Source organism: Mauremys mutica, chromosome 10, assembly GCF_020497125.1.
Source record: "Mauremys mutica isolate MM-2020 ecotype Southern chromosome 10, ASM2049712v1, whole genome shotgun sequence".
NCBI lineage: Eukaryota > Metazoa > Chordata > Testudines > Geoemydidae > Mauremys > Mauremys mutica.
Window position 1 is genome coordinate 57,313,202 of NC_059081.1, and position 24,841 is coordinate 57,338,042.

A 24,841-nucleotide genomic window follows, 5' to 3' on the forward strand; every position below is an offset into this window, starting at 1 on the left:
GGGCTTCTGAACAATTCAGAATTGGCTGTGTCCAGCAGCTCCCTCTTTAATCTCTGGCTCTGTCGCATGAAGAATAGAAATCCCATTGTTAAAAAACAGTCAGCAAAATCAGGTCCTTTGGCACAGCACAGCCACCTGGTTTTGTGCTGAAAGCAAACTTCAGTAACAATAACGCACCAGTCACATTGGAAGTGACTTGTGCCAATACTGATTGTCCAGCACTTCAAAGTGGGTGCTTCTGACAACACGTTGAACCATTGTGGAAATCTTCAGTTTGTCATATCAGCCTGTGAATAGGCTTATCACAAGCATATCCTCCGGGACATGTCAGACCATCACTAGTTAGTACTTGGAAAAAAATACAAAAATTTAACTGCATCACTGTATAATTTGAGAAAAATATTCTTTTTCTTTCTTTGAGTCACTTGTGATTAATTAAGACTCAGAATAGAGTCAATTTCTGCCAGTGATGGAATTCCTCCTTGCTTTCTTTTGATCAGGATGACTTTGTGTCAGCATTCCGACAGGCTGAGCGCCGGAAAAATGCTCTATCAGTTGTGAATTCTGGAATGAGAGTCCTTTTCAAACCAAACACTGACATCATTATGGACCTGAATATTTTATACGGAGGCATTGGCCCTATCACAGTCAGTGCAAGGAAATCCTGCCAGAGGCTCATAGGGAGGTACTGTATGATTTAGTACATCTCTGACAGAAATGTAGTGGGCTCTATGAACCCTTTGTTCTGCCAAATTCTGCTGATAGAGACTGAAATGTAGAGATCACAGCTGTTGCACATCTCGCCCACAACCCCCACTGTCCGGAAAGTGAGCAGCAATAACAATGGAGAGGGAATATCCAGGATGCTCCACCCTGATACAACTTATCCCCTGGCAACCTCTCCCAGAGGTTCTCCTGTGAAGCTCCAACCCAAAGATAAAATTCCCTTTTCCTGGCCCCGTAGCCAGGGGTGAAGGAATTTGCCAGTACAGTAGCCTGTGCTGGAACAAGGGTGCAATTTACACCTCACTGTCTCAGAAGTGGTGAATTTAACCCAATCAGTTTTAAATGACAATAAGTGATCTTATTAAAAACTGGAGGACTGCATGTTTTCTGTGTAATTATTGTACTGTGTATAGTACTTATAATGAACATAATCTGACGTAAATGTGCATGATGCTGCAGAGCAGTACTATAAAGAAGAGGTTAAGTAATCAACACTTCTAATTAGAGTGGGTTGAAAAATTAAAATAAAATAATCCTGCCAATTTCTAACTTGTTTTTGTTCAGATGGATTTTGAAATTAACCTTTTTTGGTTGGTTGGTTGGTTGGTTGGTTGGTTGTGCTTTGTTTTGCTTTAAACATTTTCTGTTCCTTTTTTTTTTTTAATCAACATTTTTTATTTTTGGAAAATTATATTTTTTCAAAATGGCATTTCAGTTTTGAAAGTGAAAAATATTTACAAGTGGAAACTGGTTAAAATTGGCAGTAGAAAAAAATATACACACCAGTAAATGAAAAACAATGACCAAAGTAACATTTCCTTTGAAAATTTTCAAAAAATGGAAAATTTTGAGGAAATCTGAATATTTTCCTGAACATTTCTATTCCCTAAAAAGGGTCTTAGTTTCATGAGAAAAAAACATTGGAATGAAAAATTCCAACCAGCTCTACAGCTAATACACTATGATATAAATGGTTACCAATTAGTTGGAAACAAATAAGACATGTCTATGCTGCAATAAAACACCCGTGACTTGCCCATGTCAGTTGACTCGCTCACAGGGTTCAGGCAGTGCGGAGTTATAAAACTGCAGTAAACATTCAGGCTCGGGCTGGAATTCAAGCTCTGGGACTCCGTGATGGGGGAGGATCCCAGAGCCCAGGCTTCAATGTAAGCCTGCATGTCTACACTGCAGTTTTATAGCCCCACGGCCTGAGTCCACTGACACAGGCCAACCATTGGTGTTTTATTGCAGTGTAGATTTACCCTCAGTGGTCAGCTTATTAAGACTTGATTGCTGCAATCCTTACATGCACATAATTCCTGCTGAAATCAAAAAGTACAAAAGGACTGCAAGATCAGGCCCATGTGAATTAAACTTTTGTTACCTAACACTTTGGCTTTAGCTGCAGTTTAGTATTATAAATAGGTATGTGTGTGTGTGCATGTCTGTTTCTCCACCAGGCAATGGAATGAGCAGATGCTGGATGAAGCTTGCAAACTGGTGCTTGGAGAAATTTCTCTCTCCCCCTCAACTCCAGGAGGGAAGGTGGAATACAGAAGAACTCTGCTTGTCAGCTTCCTTTTCAAGTTCTACCTGGAAGTGTTGTATGGATTAAATAAAATGGTAAGTGGTTTCCCTCTGCATTTGCACAAATTGACTTCTTTTTCTTGGAAAGGCTATTCCCAATGTTCATTACCAGGTGCTCAGATCTCATGGTGATGGCTGCAGGCTAACTGAATGACCCGACTGATACATCCTTTATTGAATGCAGATTGTGCCCATATTCAACTCCTGCCCCAAGCTCGGTTATTATACCATGCTAAAGAGCCCTGCTAGGCTAAAATATTTGCTCATAGTTAGAGTTTAACACGTTCTCAGTGAAGTGCCAGACCTTTCATTGCCTGATGATGGAATTCCTTTAGCTGTAACAAAATGGTAGGGCTGTGACAACATGTTTACATTTATAAATAATGTTGCTTCTTTGAGAGGGACAGGTGGAGGTTTTAAATATTAGATAGCCTGAGCAGAGCACATAACATGGAGAAATGGCTGAAATCGCCAGCAGGGCCACACTGCATAGCTGCATCAGGCTGTCCAGGAAGATGCCCAGAGCAATAATGCAATAGGGTACACCAATGTACTCTCTGGCTGCCAAACAGCAAAAGTGCAAAGCTCCAGGGTTTAAAGATCAGAAGATAACCACAATGAAACCATGAGATTTAATTCCAGCCTGAAACGTACCTAGAACCCATTCTCAGTACATGATCCCCTGTGTCCATGCCTTCTTGTGAACTATCCCAAATACCATCATGTCCTGAAAGGATCAGGAACACACCCAGAGGGGAGATGGTCCATGTTGCACTCCTTGTTTGCCAGTCAGTTTGAAATCTGATCCTGTCACTCTTTTTACCAACAACCCCTTCCACCCCATCCTGACAATGGACTACCCTCCAACCACTGTGGTTTTTGGTGAGATGGGTTGGGTTTTTTATGTCAGATGACCCAGCTCACATTAAACATTGTCTGCCCAGAATGCTGTTCCAGCTCACACCTATTTCACATCAGTGCTGGTGTATGAGCTGTGGGAACAAACTGGAAATCTTTGCTTCTTTAACATTTATGTTTTTCAAAATCTGTAAATGGAAAATTTAGCTTTAAAAGCAGTGATATGACACTAGTGTTGTTAAATTGCCTTTGTTTTAGTACCCAGCTAAGTATCCTGACTTATCCAAGAAGAACTTGAGTGCCCTAGGAGCATTTCACAGCGAAGCACCCCAGGGTATGCAAACATACCAGGTCAGTGAAGTTGCTTTCATAGCAAACTATGCCAGCTGTGAATTGTGACTGCCACATGCTGTCCCTAATGAGCATTATGCCTTCTGGTTTTTCATTCTAACTCTCCACTTATGCATTGTCTCCTTGTATTTATGTCACCTTGTATTTAGCTGTGACACTCTGACTACCTTTCCCAGACCTGAAGAAGAGCTCTGTGAAGCTTGAAAGCTTGTGTCTTTCACCAACAGAAGTTGGTCTAATAAAGGATATTACCTCACCCTTCTTGTCTCTGTCATATCCTGGGACCAACACGGCTACAACAACACTGCATTTCCTATATATCTTTTCAAAGGTTGTTTGCAGTGTTGTTGTAGGCAGCCATGTTGGTCCCAGGATATGAGAGAGACAAGGTGGGTGAGGTAATGCCTTTTATTGGACCAACTTCTGTTGGTGAGAGAGACAAGCTTTCAAGTTACACAGTGCACAAGGTGAGTAACTTTTTCTTGTAACAGCAGAGAATTGTCTGCAGGGTTTGCATCTGCTGTTCTGGCAGGGTGTGGTGCTGCTTTGAGTTGGTTGGTCCTGGTCTGTGTGGAGCTTTGCTCTGATGATGAGCTTGGTGAGGTTGGAAGGTTGTTTGAAGGCCAGAAGAGGGGGGGTTGGGAAATATTTATTTCAGGATGTGGTCCCCATTGAGTATAGTTTGTAATTGTTTAATGATACCCCATATAGGTTCCAGTATGGGGTGGTAAGTCACAACTAGGGTGGGTGGGTTTTTTTTTTTTCTGTATTGAAGCACATTCTCTCTGGGTATTTGGGTGGCTTTTTCCATGATGCGATCTGCTTCTATGGTGGAGTGTCCTTGTTTTGTGAAGGTAGTTTTAAGTGTGTTAAGATGTGCATTCCAGACTTTCTTCTGAGAGCACATGCTGTGGTATTTGAGGGTCTAAACTATGCTAACCTGAACTAAAAGTTTCATTTAGCCAAAGTTATAATATGTAGGGTAGAGTTGGAAAATACTTTGTTTTTGTTTTTCCAGCAGAAAATTTCCACAAAAACTAATTTTTTTCATTGTCATTGAGATTTTCAACAGAAAATGTCATGTTTTTGTCTGAAAACCAAAAGTGCTGAAAACTAACTCTTTTTTCGCTTTTCAGCAGTTTTCAGCCAAAAAATATCAGCAGTTTTGAGCACTCTTTTTCAGCTGAAAATGTTTGCTTCCAGTTTTCTCATGAAAAATTGAAATTTTTTTTAGAAAAGCTGATAATTTTTGTGGAAGTTTCATTTAGTCAAAAATACAATGTTCCAGAGGAAAAAAGTCCTGACAGTAAATCTTTGACCATCCCTCATAGCTGGGTTGTTTCAGGCTATGCCAAGTGTATCACTGTATGCAATATTGTTGTAGCTGTGTTGGTCAATGTGGATGAGGTAATATCTTTTATTGAACCAACTTCTGAGAGAGAAAAGCTTTTGAGGTTACACAGAGACCTGAAGAAGAGCTTGTCTCAAAAGCTTGTCTCTCTCTCTCCAGAAGTTAGTTCAATAAAAGATATTACCTCACCCACATTGTCTCTCTAAATGTATCATTAGCAGCTCAGCAGCAGAGAGCACCAGATCTGTGTACTGACTAAGGTTGCCATTATGGGCAAGCACATTTTCAGTGCTCTCAATTCAGGACTCTCTCTGAAATGGCAGAAGGGAAGGTTGACTGGAATTTAATTAGTAGAAACCTGAATGAGACCAGTTTTGTTAGGCTAATCCAGGGGTAGGCAACCTATGGCACGCGTGCCGAAGGCGGCACATGAGCTGATTTTCAGTGGCACTCACACTGCCCAGGTCCTACTCACCGGTCTGGAGGGTTCTGCATTTTAATTTAATTTTAAATTAAACTTCTTAAACATTTTGAAACCTTATTTATTTTACATACAACAATAGTTTAGTTATATATTATAGACTTATAGAAAGAGACCTTCTAAAAAGGTTAAAATGTATTACTGACATGTGACACCTTAAATTAAAGTGAATAAATGAAGACTCGGCACACCACTTCTGAAAGGTTGCTGACCCCTGGGCTAATCTATACAAGAACATAACATAAGAACAGCCATGCTGGATCAGACCAAAGGACCATCTAGCCCAGTATCCTGTCTTCTGACAGTGGCCAATGCCAGGTGCCCCAGAGGGAATGAACAGAACAAGTAATCATCAAGTGATCCATTCCCTGTCACTCATTCCCAGCTTCTGGCAAACAGAGGCCAGAACATACATTTACCTATCCTTTCAGGAAAGCAAGCACGGCAGGGTTAAAGTGCTCCCTTAATACAGATCAAGTTTCAAATACTTTTTTCATATAATATGTACCAGATATTGCTCATTTTTAACTTTCTTGAAACAACTGGGATATTTAAGCTTGTGGAATAGCTCCTTGAGCCTGGATGGTATAAGAGGCAGCATGGTCTAGTGGGTAGGTCATTGGACTGGGACTCAGATGACATTGATTCCGAGCTTTGCCATTGAGCTGCTGTGTGAATCTGGACAAATCACTTTGCCTCTCTGTTCTGTCCCAACCTTGTCTTGTCTGTTTAAATTGTAAGCTCTACAGGGCAGGGACTCTCTCTCTACTCTGTGTGTGTGCAGCATTTAGAACAAAGGGGCCCTGATCTCAGCTGGGGCCACCAGGTGCCAAGGTAATATAAATAATAACAATGGAATGACTACATAGAACTTTGGGTTTAGATTGTTGGGCATTAATGCCCTAGCCACAATTTTCTGAGAAATTTCAATGTGTGTTTAATGACACACGCTTATAATGGGAAAACGATTTCAGAAGGCATTAGTAAATAAGGGATTCTGTAGTTAGTGTTTTGTCTCTAGGATACCACATTCTTATTAAACAGGATGTAGATCCAGCGCAGCCTCCCCAAGATCCAGTAGGACGTCCCATCATGCACCAATCCGGGGTTAAGCACGCCACCGGTGAAGCTGTTTATTGCAATGACATTCGTGCTGTGGATGAAGAGCTTTTCCTGGCTGTGGTAACCAGTTCCAGAGCCCACGCAAAGATTGTGTAAGTAAATAAAAGAGATGTAAGAAAAATGTTACAGTATGAGGTCACTTAGATGTTTCCCCCATTTTCTAACAGACTTGGGTCCTACTAATGAAGCATTTGTGGCACCTTAAAGACTAACAAATTTATTGAAGCATGAGCTTTCGTGAGCTACAGCTCACTTCTTCGGATGCATAGAATGGAACACACAGACAGGAGATATTTATACATACAGAGAACATGAAAAGGTGGAAGTATGCATACCAACAGGCAGAGTCTAATCAATTGAGATGAGCTATCGTCAGCAGGAGGAAAAAAACTGTTTGAAGTGATAATTAAGATGGCCCATAGAAGGTGTGAGGAGAACTTAACATAGGGAAATAGATTCAATTAATGTAATGTAATGTAATGGGGACAGGTTCCTTGTAGCTGCCTCAGTCTAAAGATTCCTCAATTAGTGTTACTCACTTCCTGGTTTTCCAGAGTGTCCCTCTGCAGGTCTGGTCTTACCAGGTTTTGTGCCATGTCCTCTTCACGATAGCACCTCGTTAAAGCATGCTGGTACTGCAATGCCAGTCAGTTATTCATTCCTACACTCATTGTTATTAATGGTATTTATGTTGCAGGATCAGGGCTCATTTGTGTTGGGCACTGTACAAACAGAAAAAAATGTATTTTGACCTCTGAATATGTATAGCTTACAACAGAAACAAACAGATTCAGAAGGAGTGTCCTACCACCATCTCAAGGGCTGACTTACATTATGAAGCAAGGATCTCTTTTTTATGCTTTGTTGGTATCAGATAAGGAAGAGTTCACATTCTAATGCATGGAGCTTGTGACGGGGTCACCTCACTACACGACGCCTCCTGCTGGCCATCCTGGGAATTATCTCGGAGTTGCCAGTGCGCCCTCCTCAGGTGGTGTCTCACTGTCGTAACTCCTGTCCCCAAGTCCAGGACCTGTGTTGCTCCCCAGACTGGGTCATCCTCTTCTGGACATAGCCCTCCGGCTGTGCCCCACTTGGTTTTTTGCCCCATTTCTGGGGGACCGACTGTCCTCAGTCCAACCACTTGCCTCAGTGGCAATCTGCAGTCCAAGTTCTAGCCACTCGTCTCAGTGGCAGACTGCAGTCCATGCACTGACCACTTCCCTTAGTGGCCAGTGAGGGCAAGGGAAGCGCGGGGGAGCCCGGGCCTGCCCGCTACTCCAGGCTCTGACCCAGGGATAGACGGCAGCCACATACTGCCCCTCCTCCAACTCTGCCACCTCCTTCCCTGGGCCACTTTCCCCACCGCCCCAGCACCTCCTCTGCCCTTGTATCAGGGCCTCTGTTAGGCAGCCATCAGCCTGGAGCTTTCTCATGCTCTGCTGACCTTGCCCAGCACTGCTCTGTCCATGGTGCTCCAGCCCTCTAAGCAGCTAGTCCTCCTCCCTCAAGCTCCAGGGAGTGACTGCCTCTGCTCTCCTCTGCTCAGCAGCCCCTTCTTATATGGGTCAGCCCGGCCCTGACTGGCTCCTCCAATAAACCTCCCCGTAATTGGTTGGCACTACAAGCCTTTTCCTTGTTGGCTGCCTCCAATGCAGCCTCCCCACGGTGGCTTTAACCCCTTACATACCAGTGAGGGGCAGCCACCCCATCACAGAGCCCTTAACACAAAAGGGAAAATATATATTGGGGTTTCTTGAACTTTCCAAGTACTAGGACTACAATTTAAATAACTATTTTATGCCAGTCCCTGTCTCTTGTTCCCTCCCCCCACTTGTCCCCACTTTCCTCTTCAAATATACCACTACAGCAGTCGAGTATTTTTTTCCCAATACACTATTCAACACATTTCAAAGTGTTTCCCAAGATTATGATGTCTGAAGAGGATACAAGGGGGATTATGTTTCTTTGTCCTGAAGCTTGCAGAAGCATTTGTATTCAATATATTTGTCCCATACATGCCAATTGTGGCACTGCCATTTATATTCTTCTTCCCAGAACAATTGATGTATCAGAAGCCCTCAAAATGCCAGGGGTGGTTGATGTGGTAACAGCTGAAGATGTTCCAGGGAAAAATGGCACTGATGATGAGCAAGCATATGCAAAAGATGAGGTACTTCTTGCTTTTGGCTGAGGTATCTTGGTCTTTAATTAAATACAGTTTATTATGAAGAAGGAAACTTACAACTTTTGAAAATATTTTGCTTATTGAAAAACTGCTCTGAAAATGACTCCAATGTACAATACCAGCCTGACAGTCTAGTTGCAGCACAGTGCATTGCCAATAGATGTTCAGAGCAGGAGCGGTACAGGACTCTTGGTTCCTGGGACAAAGGAATAGGGAAGGATCCCTTAAATCATTCTCCAGTGACTTTTGTGGCTGACTGAATGAATAGTGATCCTGGTTCTGGAGGGGTCTACACCCTGCCCTCCAGGTAGGAGAGAATGGCTATGCCTGGGTGGTTTGCCCTTTGGCGGGAGAGCCGGGGGCCAAGCCAGCCATGATTACAGAATGAGCCTCACCTGAGGGGTATCTGGCAATTTCCTATAAAGAGCAGAAGGTGGCTGCAGCAAGGGGGAAGTTTGGGAGGTTGTAATCAAACTGCTGAGGGTGAGAGAGACGCACTCCTGTAGTGAAAACATAGAGACCAGAGGAATTGCTCCAGCTAGGAAGGTCTCTGACCAGACCTGGGGATTTGGGGCTGTACCTGGCTGAAGCTGGAGGGAAGACTTTTGTGTTTAGTTTTGAACTTTAAGTTAATACATCAGATCCCAAGGAGAGCTGTTGTGAATGGACTGGAAGAACCCTGTGTGGAGTTTATTTGAGGATCCAAGAAGGGAAACTGAGGTGATGGGCTGCATGCAGGGCTGCTCTGGAGCCCCCAGGAGGCACTGTGAGGTAGTCACTTGCCTATACTATGGCAGGAGACCTTTGAGGATCAGAGATAAATAGAATGAGGAAGATCCTCTAAGAGGACCTTACTCCTTCTGAAAATAAAACAAATCTTGGCATGCTAGCCAGTCAGCAGTTGCCTAATCCAGGGCAGAACATGAACAGACCCTGTGTGGCAACACTGCAACTGCAAGCTCTGTTCCTCCGTTTGACAGCTGGGAGCCAGACAATTACAGGGTTTGTGTGTGGCCAAAATGCCCCTTGCCTGGGTCTCTCTCCATCATTAGCAACACACAGCCCAACATTCTGAATATGGTCGGACATTCTGAATATGGTTCCTTTCTGTTCAGGCCTCTTGTGTTTCTACATCTCACGTTTTCTGTATCTTCTAGTCAGTGTTTCTCTTCCTTCCCAGAGGACTTTGAACTCCTTCCCTTTCCTTCTCTTCCTCACTCTTCCTCTTGCTATGGACTTCTAACCTCTTTTCCATTCTTGCTGTCTTTGGTTATTCTCCTCTTCACCTACACACCCCTTCCTGTCAGCCATTCTCTTTCCCTCATGACTGTGCACTGGCATCTTGCACCCTGATTCTCCCTCACTGCCAAATATTGGGCTGTGGCTGCACTGGGAATATGTCATAATTCCATGCATCAGTGGCCAGTCCCTGACATAGATGCATGAGTGCAACTCCGGGGCTGGAGCACCCACAGGGAAAAATTAGCAGGTGCTCCGCACCCACCAGCAGCCAAGCTCCCTCCTCCTCGCCGCCTCCTCCCCTGCCCCCAGCGCGCCATGTCCCCGCTCCTCCCCCGCCCTCCCAGCACTTCCCCCACACCCCCGCCGCCTAACAGCTGTTTGGCGGCACTTAGGACTTTCCGAGAGGGAAGGGGAGAAGCAGCACGCTCAGGGGAGGAGGCGGAGAAGAGGTGGGGACTTGGGAGAAAGGGGTGGAATTTGGGCGGGGACTTTGGGGAAGGGGTAGAATGGGGGTGGGGTAAGGGTGGTGCAGGGGAGGGAAGAGGTGGGGCTGGGGCGGGGCCAGGAGGGGTCGAGCACCCACCAGGCAGAGTGGAAGTCGGCGCCTATGCTGGTGTAGACAAGGAAAGATTTTATTTGTGCTGATGTAGCTTTTACTCCTACTTAATTTAGGGTAATCTGGCCACCAGTGTCTGGGATCAGAGCAAATTCCCACTGTAGTCAAGATCATAAATGTCAGTGGCATTTCTAATGCTAGAAATGCTATCAGCAATAGATGCTTGTTGCCAATAGCACTTCTCATATCTAATGAAATATGGTCTGCTCTCAAACAAATTCTCACAGAGTATATGAAAGCACTGATTATCTGAACATAACCCCTCTCCCATACACAGTCACTGTTCAGTAATGGAATCAACCCAGGGTTTTCACCAGCTTATATGTGTTGGGTGTGTTGCAGGTGATCTGCGTGGGTCAGATTGTCTGTGCTGTGGTTGCAGAGTCAGCTGTTCAGGCAAAACAAGGGGTTCAAAAAGTGAAGATAGAGTATGAAGATCTGGAGCCAATACTGACCATTGAGGTAATAAGCCAGCTCTTTTTTTTTTGTCTTGTTAAGCTGTTACATCATTTCACTCTCTGTTTATCTACTTGTGCAGGACTCTGTCGGGCTTCAGGTTTTAATTTGGTATGAAATGTAGGTTTGTTTAGTGGGGGTGGGTTTCGGTTGTGATTTCATAGTGTAAAAATCCCTTGCACATTTTTCTTTTTTGGAAGCATAAAAGTCTTTGCTTTTTGCTTAGTGGTTGCCTGCTCATCTAATGTATCAGAGGCTAATCTGCACAACAGGGATGAGATGCACAGCAAGGCAGTATAACAGAAAAGTGTGCACTGGGCATGTCCATCTCCTCATGAGCTAGATTCTTAGCTGGAGTAAATCAGTATAAATCAGTTGAAATCAAGTGTGACACCAGCTAACTCTAGATGGAGATTTGGCACTATCCTGCACCAGTGTTCGATTTGGGGAGGTTCTCAGAATCAGGCCATCTCTCTCTCTCTTTCTCTCTCGCACAGACACACCTACCTATCTTATACAAACGGACCTATACAAACGGACTTCACTAAAGTCCGTTACCTATACAAGTCCGTTACACAAGTCCGTTATACAAGTCCGTTGTAAAGTCCGTTACCTATACAAACGGACTTCACTAAAATAAGACAGGAGATCTACATTACTCACTTCACCTCTCTACAAAGGAAAAAGGACTGTAAGCTGTCTAAACTCCTACCTGCCACATGGGGCCACAACCGTGGTACCCCTAACCCACCCAGCAATATCGTCAATCTATCCAACCACACACTCAGCCCAGAAGAAACGTCTGTCCTATCTCGGGGACTCTCTTTCTGCCCTGCCACCCCCACCAACATGATACAGTTCTGCGGTGATCTGGAAGCCTACTTTCGCCGTCTCCGACTCAAAGAATTCTTTCAGGACAACACTGAACAGCGCACGGATACACAGTTACCCTCCCACCAACAGCACAAGAAGAAGAACTCCACATGGACTCCTCCTGAGGGTCGAAATGACAGTCTGGACCTATACATTGAATGCTTCCGCCGACGTGCACAGGCAGAAATTGTGGAAAAACAACATCGCTTGCCTCACAACCTAAGTCGTGCAGAACGCAATGCCATCCACAGCCTCAGAAACCATCCTGACATTATAATCAAAGAGGCTGATAAAGGAGGTGCTGTTGTCATCATGAACAGGTCTGACTACCAAAAGGAGGCCGCCAGACAACTCTCCAATACTAAATTTTACAGGCTACTTCCCTCAGATCCCACTGAGGAATACACTAAGAAACTGCACCATCTACTCAGGACACTTCCTACACTAACACCAGAACTAATCAACATACCCTTAGAACCCTGACCAGGGTTATTCTATCTACTACCCAAGATCCACAAACCCGGAAATCCTGGACGCCCCATCATCTCGGGCATTGGAACTCTCACTGAAGGACTGTCTGGATATGTAGACTCTCTACTCAGACCCTATGCTACCAGCACTCCCAGCTATCTCCGTGACACCTCTGATTTCCTGAGGAAACTACAATGCATTGGTGACCTTCCAGAAAACACCATCCTGGCCACCATGGATGTAGAGGCTCTCTACACAAACATCCCTCATACTGATGGAATACAAGCTGTCAGGAACAGTATCCCTGATGATGCCACAGCACACCTGGTTGCTGAGCTCTGTGGCTTTATCCTCACACACAACTATTTCAAATTTGCTGACAATATATATCTCCAGATCAGTGGCACCGCTATGGGCACCCGTATGGCCCCACAATATGCCAATATTTTTATGGCCAACCTGGAACAACGCTTCCTCAGCTCCCGTCCACTCACGCCCCTTCTCTACCTACGCTACATCGATGACATCTTCATCATCTGGACCCATGGGAAGGAGACTCTGGAAAAATTCCACCACGATTTCAACAGCTTCCACCCCTCCATCAACCTCAGCCTGGACCAATCTACACGGGAGGTCCACTTCCTAGACACCACGGTCCAAATAAGTGATGGTCACATCAACACCACCCTATACCGAAAACCTACCGACCGCTATGCCTACCTTCATGCCTCCAGCTTCCATCCCGGACACACCACAAGATCCATTGTCTACAGCCAAGCACTGAGGTACAACCGTATCTGCTCTAACCCCGCAGACAGAGACCAACACCTAGAAAATCTCCACCAAGCATTCTCAAGACTACAGTACCCACACGAGGAAATAAGGAAACAGATCAACAGAGCCAGACGTGTACCCAGAAGCCTCCTACTGGAAGACAAACCCAAGAAAGAAACCAACAGGACTCCACTGGCCATCACATACAGTCCCCAGCTAAAACCCCTACAACGCATCATCAGGGATCTACAACCCATCCTGGACAATGATCCCACACTTTCACAGGCCTTGGGTGGCAGACCAGTTCTCGCCCACAGACAACCTGCCAACCTGAAGCATATTCTCACCAGCAACTGCACACCGCACCATAGTAACTCTAGCTCAGGAACCAATCCATGCAACAAACCTCGATGCCAACTCTGCCCACATATCTACACCAGCAACACCATCACAGGACCAAACCAGATCAGCCACAACATCACCGGTTCATTCACCTGCACTTCCACCAATGTAATATATGCCATCATATGCCAGCAATGCCCCTCTGCTATGTACATCGGCCAAACTGGACAGTCTCTAAGGAAAAGGATAAATGGACACAAATCAGACATTAGGAATGGCAATATACAAAAACCTGTAGGAGAACACTTCAACCTCCCTGGCCACACAATAGCAGATCTTAAGGTGGCCATCCTACAGCAAAAAAACTTTAGGACCAGACTTCAAAGAGAAACTGCTGAGCTCCAGTTCATCTGCAAATTTGATACCATCAGCTCAGGACTAAACAAAGACTGTGAATGGCTTGCCAATTACAGAACCAGTTTCTCCTCCCTTGGTTTTCACACCTCAACTGCTAGAACAGGGCCTCATCCACCCTGATTGATCTAACCTCGTTATCTCTAGCTTGCTTCTTGCTTGCTTATATATACCTGCCCCAGGAAATTTCCACCACTTGCATCCGAAGAAGTGGGTATTCACCCACGAAAGCTCATGCTGCAAAACGTCTGTTAGTCTATAAGGTGCCACAGGATTCTTTGCTGCTTCTACAGAACCAGACTAACACGGCTACCCCTCTGATACTTGACTACCTATCTTTAGTACCCTTCTCTCTCTCTCTCTCTCACACACACACACACACACACACACACACACACACACACACACACACACACACACACACACACACACACACACTACCTTTAGTATTTCTAGGCTGTGAGAAAGCAGAGAGCAATGAGACCTGCAGAAAAAAACAGCAACAACAGAAAGCTGTCGCTACAAAGTAGATATTGTCACACTGAGTCTAGTACCCACATTTGTCTATGCAAGGTGGCAGTTGAATAGATAACAAATGACTATTCAAAACAAAAAAAAAGGTAGTGCTGTCGGGAGTATTGCAGTTGAGTTGTATGGGTTCTTTCCTTGCTACAGGATGCAATAAAGCACAATTCATACTTTGGAAAAGAGAAGAAACTAGAACAAGGCAATATTGAAGAAGGATTTAAGTCTGCCGATGAAATCATTGAAGGTAAATTGCTGCCTGCACTGGGTGGGAAGTCCCGATGATTGAGTCTGATTTCCAACAGGTGTTTCAGGCCATATGAGAACTTCCGTAGCATTCCCACGGGAACTTACCTTGGGCTTGTCTTGACTACAAAAAGAGCCGAAGTTTAGACTCAGTTTAACTAACGTGCAATTTCAGATTGACCTAAACACAGCCATTTTCATAGCTAAAATGGAGCTAAAGGTGCATGTTACCCTCTAGGGAAAAGGTCAGTGTTAGATCAGGTTTAGGTAGTACATGTTAGCTAAGCCCACCCATAATTCAAACTCATTTTGACGCAAGATAAACCCTAGGGATGATAAGAGATTAGACAGCAACTGCTTCAATGTGACTCAGATGGCGGATCAATCAATGTTTCACTTTTATTAAAACAGAGGGAGAGCCTTTGGCCTCGTTTAAAACAAAAAAAATCTCTTCCCAAAGATTATACTGGTAAGAGAGAGGACTTATATTCATCCTTAAAATAAAATAGCCTAAAATAGAACCATGAATTAAGTGACTTATGATAGATGACTCCATCTATTTAAAGGGTATGGGACCTCACAAAATAAGATTTAATAAAGAAAACAAGAGAGCTAGCTTTTTGGCATATGAAGCAATTGACCACTTTTAAAACAAGACTTGGTAAGAGATCAATAACTTGGCACTGTTTTTGTTTGTTTTACTGTACTTTGAATAAAAAGGTTTTAGTATGTTTTAATCACTTAATTTGCATATAATTATTGTTTCTGTTATCTTAAACCAGAGACTGCAAACACTCATAAAACTGAGTGAAAGATTTTAACACTACTGGTGTCTTCTCTACCTCTCAGTAGCACTTCTTGAAATGTTATTTTGTAAATTCTTGCCGCAGTACTCAGAGGATCACCAAAGATATTCCAGTTTCCGTACTTATGGCACCTTTGGCGGGATTCTTTTTCTCTTGTTTCAGCCGGGGACCAATGCCTTTTGACAAATATGTGCTAAATCATGGGCCTAGGCCTTTAATTGCAGGGTTTCTTGCAGGCATAAGCCCTTCAAATCCAGTGCTTATTCCTCTGGAAGGAATGATCAGTGCCTCCTTTTAGTCACAGTTTTTGACTGCATTTTTCCACTAACGGCTAAATAGTTCCTGTGGAGTACTTCGTTGCAAAAGGGATAGAGATATCTGTGATTTGCGAAGGAATGTTATGAGCTGAAGTAGCTAGTCATACACATATGCTAGTCATTACAGTAGAACTCACATTTAGAGATGTCTTACTAAAATCTATATTTAAACTACCAAGACATACAGACTAAAGGAATTCCACCGTGATTTTAACAATTTCCATCCCACCATCAACCTCAGCCTAGACCAATCCACACAAGCGGTCCATTTCCTAGACACTACTGTGCTAATAAACGATGGTCACATAAATACCACCCTATACCGGAAACCCACTGACCGCTATACTTACTTACATGCCTCCAGCTTCCATCCCGGGCACACCACACGATCCATTGTCTACAGCCAAGCTCTAAGATACAACCGTATTTGCTCCAATCCCTCAGACAGAGATAAACACCTACAAGATCTCTATCAAGCATTCTTAAAACTACAATACCCACCTGCTGAAGTGAAAAAACAGATTGACAGAGCCAGAAGAGTACCCAGAAGCCACCTACTACAGGACAGGCCTAAAAAAGAAAATAACAGAACGCCACTAGCCATCACCTACAGCCCCCAACTAAAACCTCTCCAGCGCATCATCAAGGATTTACAACCTATCCTTAAAGATGATCCCTCACTCTCACAGATCTTGGGAGACAGGCCAGTCCTCGCTTATAGACAGCCTCCCAACCTGAAGCAAATACTCACCAGCAACCGCACACCATACAACATAAACACTAACCCAGGAACCTATCCTTGCAACAAAGCCCGATGCCAGCTCTGTCCACATATCCATTCCAGTGACACCATCATAGGACCTAATCACATCAGGCACGCCATCAGGGGCTCGTACACCTGCACATCTACCAACGTGATATATGCCATCATGTGCCAGCAATGCCCCTCTGCCATGTACATTGGCCAAACTGGACAGTCTCTACGCAAAAGAATAAATGGACACAAATCTGACATCAGGAATCATAACATTCAAAAACCAGTGGGAGAACACTTCAACCTCTCTAACCACTCAGTGACAGACTTGAAGGTGGCAATTTTGCAACAAAAAAACTTCAAAAACAGACTCCAAAGAGAAACTGCTGAACTCGAATTAATATGCAAACTAGACACAATTACCTGTGGTCTAAACAAAGACTGGGAATGGTTGGGTCATTACATTAATTGAATCTATTTCCCTATGTTAAGTTCTCCTCACACCTTCTATGGGCCATCTTAATTATCACTTCAAACAGTTTTTTTCCTCCTGCTGACGATAGCTCATCTCAATTGATTAGACTCTGCCTGTTGGTATGCATACTTCCACCTTTTCATGTTCTCTGTATGTATAAATATCTCCTGTCTGTGTGTTCCATTCTATGCATCCGAAGAAGTGAGCTGTAGCTCACGAAAGCTCATGCTTCAATAAATTTGTTAGTCTTTAAGGTGCCACAAGTACTCCTGTTCTTTTTGCGGATACAGACTAACACGGCTGCTACTCTGAAACCAGACTAAAGAATGTAGCTCTGTAGTGAGCCAAAGAGCCCAGTACAAATGCCCAGACAGTTAATACATGTTTGTGTGTCTTGCTGTTTGTCCTCCCACAGTGTATATTACTCCCACCGCCCTCTACTGTCATCTCTGTTGCAGTCTGTATGATAGTCACCCTCCTCACTGAACATTACGCAACATACACATTGACATGCTTGATCATGTCGCCCTCTTGTGGCTGCAGCTGTGAACCCTAATACTACTACATGCCTCATGGATAATAGCTAGTGCAACATCAACCCAGGCTCACTACAAAGGAGAAGAAACACAGAGTATCAACAGAAAGAGCTTTTGTAATGTGCTGATGGATTTCCATTCATGTAAGGAAACGGAGATAATAGGAAAGTGACTAGACTAGGCAGAACAAAGGGCAATCACAACAAGCAAGTGGCATACAAATACACAGAGGACAAGTAAGAAAGGAAGGGGAAAGAAACAAGATGAGACATTTTCCTCATCTTACAAAGATATTGAAAAGGAGAAAAGGTTACAATAGATTATAGTAGCTAGAGATGGAACAGAGCTACAGTATAAATCCCTTGATGGGGGAATGTATCAGATATTAAACTGACATCACTTTTACCCAGGAGAAGAAAATTATGCAAGGATTAGATGGTTGAAGAAAGAGATTTCCTTCAAATAAACACACCAGGCTCCCACAGAGGCAAGTTAGAAAAATGAGATATAGCAATATCATAAAATAAATATTTCCATTCTTTTTTGTTCTGTGCAAAACTTTCTCGCACACATCTCCTGATCTCATTTGGCTGCAAATACCCACTGATGCTTTTCCTGTGATGCTGACTATAACAGGTGAAATCCACATTGGAGGACAAGAACACTTTTACCTGGAAACTAACTGTGTACTTGTTGTTCCAAGAGGAGAGGATAACGAAATGGATGTGCATGTGTCCACTCAGGATGCAGCGCGTGTACAGGTAATACAAAGCAGTTTGGGATAGCAATTTATTCTCCATCCAAATAACTTTGAGGGTGGACTGCAAAGCCTTGCCAAGACCTGAGTTCAGGCTTTCTGTGTTTGTCCTACAGCAGTCTGATGAAATTCCTAATGCAAATTAATTGACTTGGGCCTTGTTGGGTAATAAAGCCCTGTCTGCACTAGTGCTGTAATAATGGTTCTTGCAAGCAAGATGTTCCCTTGAGCACCCAGTCCAGTGTAGACATGAATGAAGCATGTTGCCAATTGGTGTACAGAATGGTACTACTGATCTGTTTCCCCCTGCACACCCCCACAATCCTATCATGCAGTTTTGTAAGTTGGTTCATAACATTGTTCCTCGCTGTCAACCCTGTATAAGGAAATACTATTAGCAGAGATCTGGAATAGAAAGGATGATGTTTAAATACAGCTCTGGATAACACAAAATTTTAGAATAGTGTCGATGGGGCCAAATTCTGTCCCAATTACACTGGTCAAACCCCACTGAAGTCAGTGAGGTAGTAGTGGTGTCAGGACCTGATACTCCAAACATTTATTCAAGCAAGTTGACTTACTCATGTGAGGAGTCCCATTGAAGTCAATGGGACTATGTGCATGAATGAAGAGTACTCATGTGAAAAGTGTTTGCAGAATTAGGCTGTAACTGAGCAGAATTTGAGCCAGGGCCTGGAGGAAGGAACAATTTTCAGTTCTTCAAACATATGCAGCCGTGTGTGTGTGCCCAGCTTATCGGAATTGGAGAAATTTGCCTAGCAGTAGCCATAGAGGAGTGGCACTCACACCTTGTGACCATAGCCCCTCCCCTGGCTACATAAGGCAGAGCTGCCCCAACCCTCCCTCAGTTCCTTCATACTACCTGTGGCTGGAGATGGAGCTGTGTGTGTGGTCTTAACCTCACAACCCCTCAGCTAATTTAGGTTTTCTCTTGTTGTACATAGTTAGTAGTACCCTTAGTGTTACGTAGTAGTGTGAGTTGTATTAATTTAGTTTTCCTCAGTGATGCTCTCACCGGGGTTTAAATATTGGCCTTCAAGTGGAGGAGTAATCCGCAACAGCGATCGCCACATGCGGTGCTTGCTCTGTCTCAGTGGGGCCCACATTAAAGAGCATTGTGAGATCTGCAGATCAGATTCAAGTGACTCAGGACCTTTTCCTGAAGCAGGCTGCTTCGGCACCAAGGCCTTTGTCAGGTCGGAGATCACCCTTGGGTTCTGAGTGTGCTACTGCTTCACACTCCAGAGAAGGCGCCTCTCCGGAGAAACTGAGGAGCTGGTCCCTGTTGACTGCACGGAGGAAAAGGTCACATAGGACTGATCGAGATTGCTCCAGGTCTCAGGGGGACTCTTCCACTTCCCATAGGAAAAGCATGGAGTGGCATGGAGTTTATGCGGGCAGACAGGGTGACACAGTTACCTCTAACCCATCCCTGGTACCAAGTAGGAGGGTTAGAAACCCTGTACTGTTGACTCTGGTTCCTGCACCCAGGCATCCAATGACTCCAGTACCCACAATAGGGATGCCAGTATTGACTGTCTATGTCAGTGGTGTACCAGGCTGCTACAGACCTTCTCTGCCTTTTGATCTCAACCTCTTTGTTCCAGGACTGCCAGGTTTGCGTCATCTATAGTCTTGTCAACTGAATGAGCCGCTGAACCCTCAGGTCTTTAGATGCCGCACCCCATTGTTCCCCTTCCACAGATTGTGGAAGCAGGGCCAGTACCGGGATTGGTACAGGGGATCTTGGTACCGGGAATCAACTTGGCACCACTGCAGTCAGCACCGCAAACGTTACTTTGGTGGCTTTCACCACCCTTGATGTCAGCACCTGCAGACACTAGGGATTGACACCACTTCTGGCACCAGTATACTTGGTTCTATTGGCAGCACCGCTTCCTGCGTCGTTCTGGGCGACAGCTGGTTACTCGCTGCCGCTGGTCTTGCTCCACCCTTATCCCACAGATCCCGAGGCTCCTCGGTGTCTGAGTTTGGGTGATCATCCTCCCGCGCTCCATCTCCTGACCAGCATTGGAGGCCATCAAAGGACTGGTAAGGGTACAGGGATTGGCGCTTGTCTCATGGTTGAGACAGAGGCCCCGGCCCAGCACCTACTGGCCACCAATGCCTTATCCTGCCAATGGCCTCCATGGAATCCATAGGATGCTCCTCGTTCACGGAGGTCCTGCTCTTTGTCTCACTCAAGGGCAAGATTGCCAACCATGTCTATGGTGGTGACCATCAGCCCAGGCACCAGCAGTCCTTCTCCCTGGAGAGCCTCCAGAGTCATCTCATCCAGGTCCATCAGCCCTGGAACAGCATCTGGCTTTAGCCTAGTTAAGGGCCTTGCCTTCATCTCCAGACAATTCCGTGCTGCCTGGTATATCGTGGTTTGAGCATTGGCCTGCTAAACCCAGGGTTGTGAGTTCAATCCTTGAGAGGGCCATTTAGGGATTTGGAGATTGGTCCTGCTTTGAGCAGGGGGTTGGACTAGATCAGGGGTCGGCAACCGGTGGCTCGCGGCTCGCCAGGGTAAGCACCCTGGCGGGCCGGCCCGGTTTGTTTATCTGCCGCGTCGGCAAGTTCGGCTGATCGCGGCTCCCACTGGCCGCGGTTCGCGGTCCCAGGCCAATGCGGGAGGCAGGAAGCCGCGGCCAGAACATCCCTCGGCTCGCGCCGCTTCCTGCCTCCCGCATTGGCCTGGGACCGCGAACCGCAGCCAGTGGGAGCCGCGATCGGCCGAACTTGCCGACGCGGCAGATAAACAAACCGGGCTGGCCCACCAGGGTGCTTACCCTGGCGAGCCGCGAGCCACCGGTTACCGACCCCTGGACTAGATGATCTCCTGAGGTCCCTTCCAACCCTGATATTCTATGATTCTATATCACTCCCTTCAGTACCAGAGGATTTTAAGGCATACCAAGACTTATTGTGGTGTGTAGCTGCTTCCCTCAAATGGAGTTCTTGCAAGAGAACACTCACAAATTAGTGGGCATCCTTTAGCCGTCTGCCCCGGGGGAGTCACTGCCCTATCAATGATTCACTGCTTGAACCATATAAAGCCCTCTCTAGCATGCCGGCTTCAGTACCACCGGTAGCTAAGCACATGGAAAAGCACTATTTCATTCCCGTGCAGGGATTTGAGGGATTTACTCCCATCTGGCCCCAAATGCCTTAGTTGTAACTGCGGTGAACGACAGAGCCCAGCAAAGCAGGTTTAAATCTAGCCCCCAGGAAAGGGACTTTAAACAAATAGATCTCATGGGCAGGAAGATTTGCACCTTCTCTTCCTTACAGATGCAAATTGCTAACCCGCAAATGTTGCTCTCTAGTATGATTTTGTTAACAGGACAGCTATGTCAAAATTTGCCAACCAGCTGCCTAAGTCCTCATGGGAGGAATTTCAGGCATTTGTCACCGAAGGATGCTTGGTGGCTAAGATATCCTTGCAGTCCACGCTAGACGTCACGGACACATCAGTCAGGGTGATGGCCTCCATGGTCACCATGAGGAGGGCTTCCTGGCTGCAAAATTCAGGCATTTCCCCTGATGTCCAGGAAGCCATTGAGGATTTGCCCTTCAACGGCCAAACACCATCCTCAGACAAGCCTGACGAGATGCTGTACTCCTTTGAGAACTCCAGGGCTACCCTGCAGTCCTTGGGGACATACATGCTTGTGGCGCAGAGGTGCTAAGACAGAATTCAGCAGCAACAGCAGTACCATCCACAGTGCATGTTTGGGCAGCCTTTCCCTCCTCCAAGGCAGCAGGACTACCATAGAAAGAGAGAGAGATCTCACAGGAGAAAGCAGTCGGGCTCGGGGCTCAGCCAGTCCACACGCCCTCTTCCAGCATCCCCCAAGTGCCCATTTTGACTCTGTGGTCCAAAGCACTGTTCCAGTCATTACTCCTGCCTCCTCATCTCCCCCCATGGGGACAAGCTGGCCTGATTTCATAATACTTGGGGCTTGATCATCACCGACAGCTGGGTCTAACGCGGTCAGATTGGGTTATGCCATCTAGTTCCTCTTCACACCTCCTCCCCACCCTCCCTCCCTGTCCCTTTTCACAGACCCATCTCATGAGATACTGCTCCTTGAGCAGGTGTGTTTTCTGCTAGCTTTGGATGCAGTGGAGAAGGTTCCACTGGAACATGGGGTCATGGCTTCTACTCTCAGTACTTTCTGGTACCCAAATCCAAGGGAGGGTTAAGACTCATCCTCAGGCTTTACAGCCTCAACTAATATATCAGGTACATGAGGTTCTGAACAGTCTCCATCGACCATCCTCTCTGCATTGTCTCAGAACAACTGGTTTGCTACTCTGGATCTTCAGGACGCCTACTTTCATGTGACGATTTTGCCGAGCCACAGAAAGAAAGTTCCTTTGATTTGTCATGGCAGAGCGCCACTTTCAATACACAGTGCTTCCATTCAGCCTCTCTTATGCCTCTGGTTTTTACCAAATGCATGGTCATTGTTACTGTGTATCTCAGGAAGAAGGAATTCACATATTCCCATATCTGGAAGACTGGTTACTGAGGGGCAGATCCAGAGTGGAAGTTCTTGCATATATCGGCACCACGCTGCGCTTGCTCAACCATGTGGGTCTCATCCTAAACATCAGTCAACCAAGGCTCCCTCTTGAAAATCAAGTTAATTGGGGCCCTGTTAGATCCCACTATGTCAAAAGCGTGTCTGCCAGCCAAATGTTGTCAGAGAATTCACTACCTTTGCCTCAGTCTCAGCCTTCCATGACAGTTCAGATGTGTCTGAGGGTTTTGTACCACATTCAGGTGGTCCAGTTTGCAAGGTTGTGTCTTAGCCCCCCTTCAGATGTGGCTCAGGACAGTTTACCACCCCATTCTTCACCCTCTAGACCAGGGGGGGAGTGCAGGCCATATCTGGACCACCAGATGCTTTTGAACAGACCCTGACATCTTTTTATTTACATATTATCATTATTGTTGGTTTTTTTAATTATTATTTTCTCTGGAGTCTGGACCTTGACTATACCTTGACCAAGAAATTTGGACCTTGACAAAAAATAATTGATGACTGCTGCTCTAGACAGACTGGTTCATCTTCCTCCACTGGTCCTGTACTCCTTGTATTGGTGGATGCGTTCAGAAAATGTTTGCCAAGGCATTCCCTTTATCCGGCCCTCACCAAACAAGTCGATTGTTACCGACGCCTCCCTGATGGGCTGGAGGGTGTACTTGGGATCACTGAAAGTATAGGGGCTGTGATCGGAGTAGATGGCCTCACTACATATCAACGTGCTGAAACTTTGGGCCATCTATAATGCATGTCACACTTTCTGGGACCATATCAGAGACTCAGTGTGTTCCATGACCCAGCCTCCGTCCGTCTGCATCAGAATCTTATTTGGGGGTGTTCAGTGCAAAGAAACTGAGGGAGGATCAGGGTGGCGCTGCCTTGGGTAGCTGGGAAGGGGCTATGGCCACAAGGCATTGGTGACACCCCTCTACAGATACTGCTAGGTAAATTTCTCCAGCTCCGGTGCACTGGGTATGTGCACACCAAAGTGGAATACACATCTGCAGTGCATCTCAAAGAACCACAGTTACAGTACGTAACCATTTCTTGTTCTATGAAGAAATGTATTTTAAAGCATTACTCAGTAGACAGCAGTAGAGTCTGGTCTCCGTGAAATCAGTGACCAAACTCCTATTGACATCAGTGAGGCTAGGATTTCCCCTTACTGATCTGAGCTGTTAAGTAGTTTTGTGTTTATTTATTGGTTTACTTCTAGAGCTTTGCAATTCAGCTCGAAGAGCCTGATCCTGGTGTCCTCATTTGGACAAAATGCCTTTGGTGTTCATCTGAGTAAGGATTCTCAGGATTAAGCACTGTGCCTGTATTCACACTGTAAAATAAGCGCAATATTACAGCTGCTCTCTATTCTATAGCATAAACAGTCAATCTTTTCCATGCAGCTGGTTAGCTTGGTGGATGCTCTGTATTCAGCGGCAGATCGGTCTTGTACTTCTAGATAGAGAGTATCAATGTTTGCTCTAAAATTAGCAAAGTGTATTTTCCAGAGCTATTGTTCAGCTTCTGCTCCTCTAAAAGGACCAGCTTCTGCTCTCATTTCTGTCGGTGTGAATCTGGAGTAACTCCATTATCTTATGCGGAACTATAGCAGGTTTGCACTAGTAGCACTTAGATGAGAATCTGGCCCTGTTTGTTTATTTCTTTTATGTATTGGTAGTTGTAGGAGCCAAAGCATTTTTATTATGGCTTTTGGTAAATAGCCTGTATAAAATCCAAGCAATTCACTTTCATAGGACTTCGTGGCTTTGGCTTTAGATGTCCAGTCCAGTAAGATCATGTGCCACACAAAACGCGTTGGTGGAGCTTTTGGAGGGAAGGTTACAAAGCCTATAATTTTTGCTGTCGTTGCAGCAGTGGCAGCAAACAAGTAAGTGTTCTGGGTTTTTTCAGTGGTTTTACTGAAACAAATTAAAATTACTAGACAGAATTGTAAGGGAACCTCTGACACAAACACTGATGACATGATCAGCCT

At 45.2% G+C, this 24,841-nt stretch overlaps 1 protein-coding gene across 1 annotated transcript in view; it reads left to right on the plus strand.

The window, feature by feature from the left end:
* LOC123378342 (aldehyde oxidase 2-like) overlaps positions 1 to 24,841 on the plus strand; it is a 103,363-nt gene that overhangs the window by 45,858 nt on the left and 32,664 nt on the right. Inside the window, exons 14-22 of the mRNA XM_045031972.1 lie at positions 501 to 685; positions 2,190 to 2,352; positions 3,433 to 3,525; positions 6,402 to 6,571; positions 8,538 to 8,652; positions 10,868 to 10,987; positions 14,531 to 14,627; positions 18,151 to 18,275; positions 24,603 to 24,736. Coding sequence (XP_044887907.1) covers positions 501 to 685; positions 2,190 to 2,352; positions 3,433 to 3,525; positions 6,402 to 6,571; positions 8,538 to 8,652; positions 10,868 to 10,987; positions 14,531 to 14,627; positions 18,151 to 18,275; positions 24,603 to 24,736 — 1,202 coding nt within the window. The remainder of the gene's footprint in view (positions 1 to 500; positions 686 to 2,189; positions 2,353 to 3,432; positions 3,526 to 6,401; positions 6,572 to 8,537; positions 8,653 to 10,867; positions 10,988 to 14,530; positions 14,628 to 18,150; positions 18,276 to 24,602; positions 24,737 to 24,841) is intronic.